The sequence below is a fragment of the Carcharodon carcharias genome, chromosome 9 (genome assembly GCF_017639515.1).
Source record: "Carcharodon carcharias isolate sCarCar2 chromosome 9, sCarCar2.pri, whole genome shotgun sequence".
Taxonomy (NCBI): domain Eukaryota; kingdom Metazoa; phylum Chordata; class Chondrichthyes; order Lamniformes; family Lamnidae; genus Carcharodon; species Carcharodon carcharias.
In genome coordinates this window covers 154624333-154634232 of record NC_054475.1, presented here as the reverse complement: position 1 = coordinate 154634232, position 9900 = coordinate 154624333, and the positions used below count along the sequence as shown (strand labels likewise).

At 43.1% G+C, this 9900-nt stretch overlaps 1 protein-coding gene across 1 annotated transcript in view; it reads right to left on the bottom strand.

Moving 5' to 3' along the window:
* Positions 1–2030: 2030 nt before the first annotated feature.
* Positions 2031–9900, bottom strand: part of tmem255a (transmembrane protein 255A) — a 119901-nt gene continuing 112031 nt past the window's right edge. The window contains exons 8-9 of the mRNA XM_041195219.1: positions 8612–8755; positions 2031–2378 (exon numbers count right to left, since the gene is read on the bottom strand). Coding sequence (XP_041051153.1) covers positions 2226–2378; positions 8612–8755 — 297 coding nt within the window. The 3' untranslated portion in view covers positions 2031–2225. The remainder of the gene's footprint in view (positions 2379–8611; positions 8756–9900) is intronic.

The window sequence follows — 9900 nt, the reverse complement described above, 5'->3', positions numbered from 1 at the left end:
CTTGGGGGTACTTGTGTGTAGCCCTTGACACTATGGTACAAAAGCGATGTGCAAGTTTTAGAGAGGAGTAAAGAAGAATAAACCCAAGTGAATGGAGGATGGGTTATGGGTGATGGACATGAAAACTCAATCCAATACCCTAGACAGAAAATAGTTTTAACACTTGAGGATATAAATCACAACCATGTTCTGTAATAGCCAAGGAACTCCTGCAGACATGTACCTTCCATATGTGGGCATGGACAAACCAAAGATCTGCCCCTAGCTGCATTGACCAGAATTTAAACAGCCAGTCTAAACTGGGGAAACTAGATTCCAAATTTCTGCCACTCCCCCTCCTTCCAGGTAGCCATCAAATTGATTGACCTTCCTCTCTCACTGACCCCAGAAGTTTACAGCCTCATGCTTTAGGGGCATTGAAAGTTGGTTGTTAAACTGTGAAAGAAAGATGACCAGGAGAATAATGTTCAATGCTGTCATGGCTTTTTATAAAAAATGAATTACCCTTGATCTTTCTCACATTTTCCAGCCATAAGATGGTGAATTTAAAACCCAACGTCACTCATCAGTTGAACACACTTCCGAAAAATCACATGAATTGTAAGGATCTTTAGTCACTCACTGGCATTACTTTGTCTCCTCTTGGATCATACTTCCTGGCTACTGATTATGGGATAGATGACGAATATTCATGTGGTTGTGAGGCATGTGAATAACTGCAATTTCATCATATGGTATAAAGCCTCACACCTTCAGAGCCCTGAGGAGTATACTCCACAGACCTCAGGAGTATGCTCCTGTGAACTTTGTCACCCCACAACCGTTCATAAATACAAAAGTAACAACTTTGTATTCTAGCAAATGATAGTCAGATTAGAGGCAACTCTGTAATAGAATCTTCAGTGGGCTACACAGGTCTCTCTCTCTATGCTCATGAATGCTTTTAAAATTGTTTCACAACCTTCAAACACACTCCAAAACCACTTGTTATCCCATGGATAAAGAAACAGTTATCGTTAAATATCTTGCCTTCTTGCAAAATGTTGGAAGGTCAATGCAGAATGCAAGCACCGGGAAACAATTTGGTTTTGGGTTCCCAAAGTGCTCTGTAAACAGCTATTTGAGATTGTGCGTTGATGATCCAAGTTTCTACTCCTTTCTAAGCCTTCCTAAGTGCTTTAAGGAAGGTGCTTTACATCCCTCTGTAGTTGGCTTTAGGTGAAATTGGTAACCAGAACCATACTTGTTCCCTAGCTTAATATTCTGCCTCACCCTTCCCCCACCCCTTCTCTTCTAAAGACACTCACACTTTGCTAGAGCGTGTCTTCTGTACCTTGCCCATTGGCCCATTACTCATGTGAACCATGAGCCATGAAGAGATGAGCCTTATCCTGCTCTCGTCCAATGTCTTCACAGACTGACTTCCAATAGGGTGCAATCAGTAATTGGAGCCCTGGTTGATCTTGCCCATTTCCTAATTTAGGGCCGCTCAGATCAGATCAATTGGAATACCCATATGCCTGCCAGCAGAGAACACCTGACTCAGCACAGAAAGATGAACAAGCTTGGGCCCTGTCTGGCTCTTGCTATGATGCACTGACCTGGTGTGCCATCAGTTCATGATATGAAAATTAGTCTTTACTAGTTCAGCACAGGATCTATTTCATAACAGCAGCAGTGTAACTTTTATCTAGACATTTACCCAAGAATATGCACATAATCTTCATAAAGAGCAACGCAAACTACTAAAAAGTGGGGATTTCAACTGGTTAAAAAAAACTGAAAGGTAATGATGTACCACAAAGCTAAAATAGATCATTTACTTTAAATTACATATTTGTACAGCTTAATTGATAAATTAGCAACATAAGAATGTAGGAACAGGTGTAGACCTCGAGTCTGTTCCACCACTTAATTAGATCATGATTGATCTAACATTGCTAATGGGTTTTTAGCTTTTCAAGTCTTTGTTCCTTTTTTAACTACAACCTAAAGTATAAGTGCATCATTTTCCGACAAATAATGTTGACTAACATACCCTTAACAATAGGTAGCAGGATGATATGCTGATGTTTTGTTTTACAGAAGAGTTCTTCTCTACAAACTCATCACCACGAGTGAGTAAGACTATGCACATGGAAATCACAAAGTGATCTGTGTGGACAATGCCCTTTGCAATGGGGGTCTTCGAAAAGTCTGTAGTGATGATGAAAGTAAGGACAGATCTACGGTGTGTAGGGTGGCGGCTTTTCATCGGGTGGAAAGTAGGCCGGGGAGTAGCGAGGAGGAGTGTTTGGTGGCCACATGTAACTTGAAGCAGACTGTGAAATAGACTGTGAATCTTCAGATGGCGTGGAGGCTGAGAATATACTTGGATGCTGGTAAAAAGAAACAGTTTATGTTAACTGCATCAGTTACAAAGTCCACCCTAATGTCTATAACTTTTTTGTTTACATGGCAAATGTTCTCATGTTATGCAAACACACACTTAACAGAATTTATCAAGCACTCATTACAATGGTGCCTTACACTTTAGCATGATTAGGCACTTGTTTCAAAGACTAAAGCCATACCATAACCAGCATCCAGAGTTTGATAGAAAATGTTTTTAAAAAGTAAACAGCAAATCTCGCAAATACAACAGCAGACTGCAAAAGGAGGTATTATTTACTGGCATTAAAATTTTGAAACATTAATTCTTTCTTTAAGGATATATTAATGCTCAGTTGGCTCGCCACTGTATAATCTGTAGATTGGAGAGGACTGTGTCTGCAAACTGAGAGAAACTGTTTGGTAGAGGGCAGCGTTAAGAGACTGTATCGCCAGCAGTTATGTATTGTTATATGCTGGTGATGGACCCAGTGATTGACTAGTCAATCCTTTACTCTCAGGCTTGAATCGGTCATGCCATCATTGTCTTACTCAGCAGTATCTTCTCTGCAATTTGAACATTAGGCATCATTCACTGTACATGTCACACTTCCAGAAACCGGCTAATCAGCCCAACAGATCTAAGTTAGGCTCTTTAGTTACTGATCTGGATGAAAATACCCAGCAAGAAAATCGATCCAATCTTTGAGAGACAGTGAAGATAGGAAAAAAATATTATTGCTGCGTAGTTTTGGAATTAAACAAAAACTCCAAAATTTGAGCTAATAATGCCATGAATACACAAAAGGCTAGTCTGCATGTTGAAAAGAGAAAAGACCAGTTGATGTTTTGGGTGTAAACCTATCATCAGAACCATGTGGAATCGGTTGCCTGTGTGGTTTCATGGAACAGTTTTAAATGGTTGAGAGCGTGGTATGCAAAAGATGACCCAAAGATCGAACAGTATCATTGCGCTTTTGGGACTAAAGCAGAGTGGAATATGCCACAGTTCTAGGGAGCGTAGCTTACCCTGCTGTAAACTGTAGGGTCAAACTAATTTACATAGGCAGAGGAGTGAGGATAACTGGCATTGTCTCAGATTACCTGGAAGACATTAGGACCCAAATGGTCTATGATGGGAGTGCGGGCTTTGGGCTGGAAACGACACAGAGACTTGGTACAGCAGCAACGGATACAAAACTTGTTACTGTTTAAGTGGTAGGTTCTAATTACTGTGAGCAGATTCAACCATTGTAACTTGGATGTGACTCAAAAGAAGTGTAAAAGTTAACAGTATATGCAGATGCACAGAGTGCATCATGAAGAGAGTGGGAATTGAGTGCAGAGGGGGAAGGAGGCGCTGCTTTTTGCTCGCAAAACTGAAGTGGTTCATAGCACAGATAAATGTTAAATATCCCAGCCTGGATCAGGAGTTCCAAAGGTTGTGTTGCCTGCACAGTGTTAGGGTTAAAGACAATTCCTCGCAGCTGGAAAAGAACCGGGAGGGGAAGGATCCCGTTGTCGTGGTCCAGGTAGGAACCAATGACATAAACAGAACTAGAAATGAGGTCTTGCTGTGGGAGTTTAACAAGGTCCTGTCCCCATTATGTGGAGTTGACCATGGGCATTCCCCATCACAGAAGAATGGAAAACAAACAGATTTCCAGCCTAAAACTGATGAAAGACAGCTTGCAGAACTATTTCAGCCAAGAAAAGATCTTTAGAATTGCTCCAGTCAAAGCTGATTGCTGGGACTTTGCTCTGAGCTTCTCATATTCCACCCCAGCAAGTTTGATGGAAGTCTGACAGTCAGGTAGGTAACTTACCCACGAAGTCAGGAGTAGCATAACTTGTAGAACTTCTGGGATATCTGTTTTGGTCTTTATATTCCTGTTATTTGCAAATGCACAGCTGGGTGTATTTTCTGCCAGCAGCCATTTTCTCTGGAATTTGCTGCCTTTTAGAATGGCATATCTGACTTATGACCCAAATTGGCAACCTCTACACAGAACGTCAACTCTTTTGCACTGAAAATATTGCGATTTCGAGTCCAGAATATCATGCCACAGAGATTGGTGCTAGACTTCCAACCCATCATCCTGTAGGAAGGAACTCTTACCATTATGTCAAAGTAAGTTAATCACAGAATAGTAAATTTGATGCAGATCGTGATTCCTGTTCTGGAACTGGTACACTTTATGCATATCTAATAATGGGCCCCAGGTCTTATTTACATGAGGCTGGTGAGCTAATGGCATGATATTTGACTGTGGAGTTCAGGACAGCAGAGCCTGATTCTATTTTCTCTCGACACCTACATGTTCTGACTTATCAGATCAAGTGCCTGACTATTCCTTCCCTTTGAAGCCTAAGTATGCTGAGGTTAATGTTAACAATGACTATATAGACCAGTTAACTTAGAACAGACCAAGCAACATGTCTAAGAACCTCTGGTCCATGTGGCTTAGTGCCATCGTGTATTATTGGAGAAACCTGCACTGCTTTTATCTGAAAGCTTTGGCATCAAAAGTGTGTGTTTTGCTTGAAGGCAGGTCCTTGATTCATTGCCTGCTGATGCTTCAACCTGAGCTGTTTCTTTGGCAGTTTGTCTTTGCCTTCCACTCTCAGGCTGGCGCAGGGCAAAGAGATAGGTCCATTTCCACCCATGCTGTTGGCATTATTCTGGATCACATGCTAGCTATCCAGCCGACTGAGCTAACTGGCCCCCTATCAAAAGAGTAGCAAGATCTAAAGAACAGTAAGAGCGAGACTTCAGCGAGCAAAGCGGGGCTGTAAAGAGTGCGACTTCAGTGTAAGGAAATAGTCTTTTAATTAAAAACAAACAAAAAGTATGGCAAGGGAGCTCAGTCCCATGTATTGTACAGCCTGCAGCACGTGGGAATTCTTAGACACTCCTTGCAGTCTGGATGACCACATATGCAGGAATTGCCACCGGCTTGACCAGCTTGAGCAACGGGTTTCGGAGCTTGAGTGTCAGCTGGAGACACGGCAGTGCATCCGCAAGGCTGAGGGTTACTAGCACGTTTTTAGATGTGGTCACTCCGCAGCTTAAGCAAGTGCAGTCAGAGAGGTAATGGGTACCACCAGTCAAAAGAAGGGAGGCAGGCAGATGGTCAGGAAAGCCTCAGAGTGCATCTCACTCAAGAACCATTTTTCTGTGTTGGAAAACGGTGAGGGTGAAGGTTCCTCTGCAAAGTGCAGCCAGAGCCAAGTTCATGGCACTGTGGGTGGCTCAGCTGTACATGGCGGGAAGAGTAAGATTGCAAGAGCGGTAGGAGACTCAATAGTGAGGGGTACAGACAGGCGCTTCTGCGGCCGTAGATGTGACTCCAGGATGGTGTGTTGCCTCCCTGGTGCCAGGGTCAAGGATGTCACAGGCTGCAGGGCATTCTGAAGGGCATTCGCCCTAACAGTCAGGTCATCGTTCACATAGGTACCAACAACATAAGTTGAAAGAGGGATGAGGTCTTGCAACAAGAATTTAGGGAGTTAGGTAGCAGATTAAAAAGGACCTCAAAGGTTGTAATCTCTGGATTACTCCCTGTGCCATATGCTATTGAGTATAGGAATAGGAGGATAGAGAGGATGAATGCGTGGCTGAGGAAATGGTGCAGGAGGGAGGGCTTTAGTTTCCTGGATCGCTGGGCCTGTTTCTGGTGAATGTGGGGTACAAGTCAGATGGGTTGCCCCTAAACCAGAATGGGACAAACATCCTTGCGGGAAGGTTCACTAGTGCTGTTGGTGGTGGGGGGGGGGGGGTTCGGGTTTAAATTAATTTGGCAGGGGCATGAGATGCAGAGTGGAGGTACAGTAGGGGATGATGCACAGCCAAATATAGAAGAGAGACTAAGTCAGTTTGGAAGGCAGAGCAAATAAGGGCCTGGTAAGGCACAGGAAATAACTCAAGGCTGGATTGCATCTATTTTAACGTAAGGAGTCTTACAAGTCAGGCAGATGAATTGAGGGTGTTGATTAATACATGGGAATACGATATTGTTGCTATCACAGAGATATGGTTGAGGGAAGGGCAGGGCTGGCAGCTTAATATTCCAGGGTATAGAATCCTCAGGTGTGTCAGGGCGCGGTGTAAAAGAGGAAGTGGAATTGCACTATTGATCAATGAATCAATTACTGCAGCAAGAAGGGATGGCATCTTAGAAGGTTCCTCAAATGAGGCCATATGGGTAGAACTTAAAAGCAAAAAGGGGGCAATCACTTTGCTGGGAGTGTACTATAGGCCTCCAAACGGTTAAGGGGAGATAGAGGAGTAGATATGTAGGCAAATCTCAGAGAAGTGTAAAAATAACAGGGTAATAATAGTAGGGGATTTCAACTTCCCCAATATTAACTGGGATTGTCCTAGAGTGAAAGGCTTAGAGGGGGTGGTATTCTTAAAGTGCATCCAGGAGAGCTTTTTGAGCCAGCACGTAGAAAGTCTGACAAGAGAAGGGGTGGTTCTGGACCTAATCTTAGGGAATGAACCTGGGAAAGTGGCAGAAGTGTCAGTGGGGGAGCATTACGGGGATATTGACCATAACTGCAAGTCTTAAGGTAGTTAAGGAAAAGGACAAAGATGGACTGGAAATAAAGGTCCTTAATTGGGGGAAGGCCAGTTCAATATGATAAGGCAGGATCTGGCCAAAGTGGTCCCAGGCTGCTATGTGAGGCAAGGAAAGAGATTGCAAGGGCTCTGACACTAATTTTCAAATCCTCTCTAGCCATAGGAGAGGTGCCAGAGGACTGGAGGACAGCGAATGTGGTACCAATATTCAAGAAGGGTAGTAGGAATAAACCAATAATTACAGGCCAGTGAGTCTAGCATTAGTGGCAGGGAAACTATTGGAAAAGATTCTGAGGGACAGGATTAATCTCTATTTGGAGAGGTAGGGATAATCAGCATTTCTTTGTCAGGGGGAGATCATGTCTAACAAATTTGACTGAATTTTTCGAGGAGGTGACTAGTTGTGTAGATGAGGGTAGTGCAGTTGATGTAGTCTACATGGACTTCAGTAAGGCTTTTGACAAGGTCCTGCTTGGGAGAATGGGCAAGAAGGTAAGAGCCCATGGGATCCAGGGCAACTTGGCAAATTAGATCCAAAATTGGCTTAGTGATAAGAGACAGACGGTAATGGTAGAAGGTTGTTTTTGCCATTGGAAGCCTGTGACGAGTGGTGTACTGCAGGGATCTGTACTAGGACCCTTGCTGTCTGTAGTGTGCATTAATGATTTAGATGTGAATATAGGAGGTATGATCAGTAAGTTTGCAGATGACACGAAAATTGGTGGTGTCATGAATAGTGAGGAGGAAAGCCTTAGATTACAGGACAAAATAAGTAAAATGGGCAGAGCGGTGGCAAATGGAATTAATCCTGGGAAGTGTGAGGTGATGCATTTTGGGAGGACTAACATGGCAAGGGAATACAAAATGAATGGTAGGACCCTAGGAAGCACAGAGGATCAGAGGGACCTTGGTGTACATATCCATAGATCCCGGAAGGCAGCAGCACAGGTAGATAAGGTGGTTAAGAAGGCATATGGGATATTTGCCTTTATTAGCTGAGGCATAGAATATAAGAGCAGGGAGGTTACGTTGGAGCTGTATAAAACGCTAATTAGGCCACAGCTGGACTAGTGTATGCAGTTCTGGTCGCCATACTATAAGAAGGATGTGATTGCACTGGAGATATTGCCTGCGCTGGAGCGTTTCAGCGATGAAAAGACTGGATAGGCTAGGGCTGTTTTCCTTAGAGCAGAGAAGGCTGAGGGGGGACGTATGCAAAATTATGAAGAGCACAGACAGAAAGAAACTTCTCTCCTTAGCGGAGGTGTCAATAACCAGGGGGGCATAGATTTAAAGTGGCAGGAGGTTTAGAGGGGATTTGTGGAAAGATTTTTTCACCCAGGGGGTGGTTGGAATCTAGAACACACACCGCTTGAGGGGGGTGGTAGAGACAGGAACCCTCACAACATTTAAGAAGTATTTAGATGAGCACTTGAAAAACCATAGCATACGGGGCTACGCTGGAAAATAGGATTAGAATAAATAGGTTCTTGATGGCTGGCATGGACATGATGGGCCAAAGGGCCTGTTTCTGTGCTGTATAATTCTATGACTCTAACATGCACTTAGAAAGTATCACGTTTCATTTCATTAGTGACATGGATAAGGTATTGGAAGAAGATACAATAATATAATCCAACCATTTTGACAGATAAGTACCTGAATATCATATGGGCTGTAAGGTGGCAGATGTGGAGGCCCAGGATAAAAGTTCGTATAGGCCAGTACCTGCTGTCCAGGATCATACATTATGGGTGGAGGTGGAGGTTCAGGTGCATAGGTGATCCGAGAAGCAGTTGGTGTCTGCTGGAGTAATATCAGAGAAGGAGATATTTAACCGCTTGGGTCCCATGAGAGTGAACTCATTCGATGTCACTTCTGAAACTGCGGCCTCCCTATAAACTAGTTAAAAGTTTTACACTAAATCTCTTCAATTAAGCAGTTCTCAGGCTGTTATGAATGAAATCAAAGGCCATAAATTTGTTTTATTCTAAAAAGACTAAAACCATGTGCTATTAGCATAGGTAAGAATATTTCAGTAATGAAATTTGACCATACAAAGGTCATCAAAACTAGGAACACCATAAACCCGTAGTGGCAATGAAAGATAGATAACTGGGATGTGCAATCATCTGAAGATGTTCTTTTAATGGGAACGCTCCCACAATATTACTCGAGATGCAGTAAATATTTAATTATTTTGCCTATGCACGAGGAGAAACTGTTTTATTTTATCGTTTTTAAAATTATATTTGTAAGCTGTGGTTTAAAATTATTTATACAAGAATTCCCCTCTCCTCCTCACATTGCCCCCTGCTGATCTATATTCTGCATGCCATGGGCAAAATTGAACTGAATGACGACCTCCTATGCAATAAATGTTTCTATCTAGGTATTAGCTGCTCTCTGGTACTCAACCCAAACAGTCACTCCTCAGGTGTTTGAGCATAGAGAGTGAATGTCAGCTGACTGTACACATCCCAGCAAGTATGAGTTGATACTGACCAACAGTGGGACTCCTGGCTCATTTTTCACATTTCATAACTCAGTGGGGGGGTTGAGACCACTTGCAGCACTGCAAGTGCTGCCCAAGCTAAGACCACTAGCATCGACTGCTGACCAATAGTCAATGGGACTTGTATGGATCACTTCCAAACTCAACAGGACCTTTATCAACTGAGCAATTGGGAAAAACTACTTGGCTCATTGCTGAAGGTGTCTGACCACGAACCCCAATTACAAACCATAGCAACTCAAATAACATCTCCTGGTTCTACAGCAAGCGCTCATCACTTCCAGCGCCCCCAATCTTCTTGCCATACTGAACAGAGTGACTCATGTTGGAATATGGTTCTATAGAAGACTTCCAAAGCCTCACCTGAATTGCTATTTGTCAAACGTCAGCCTAGATAGTGAGGATGGTGTCTTAAAGGCAATATAGCTTCTAT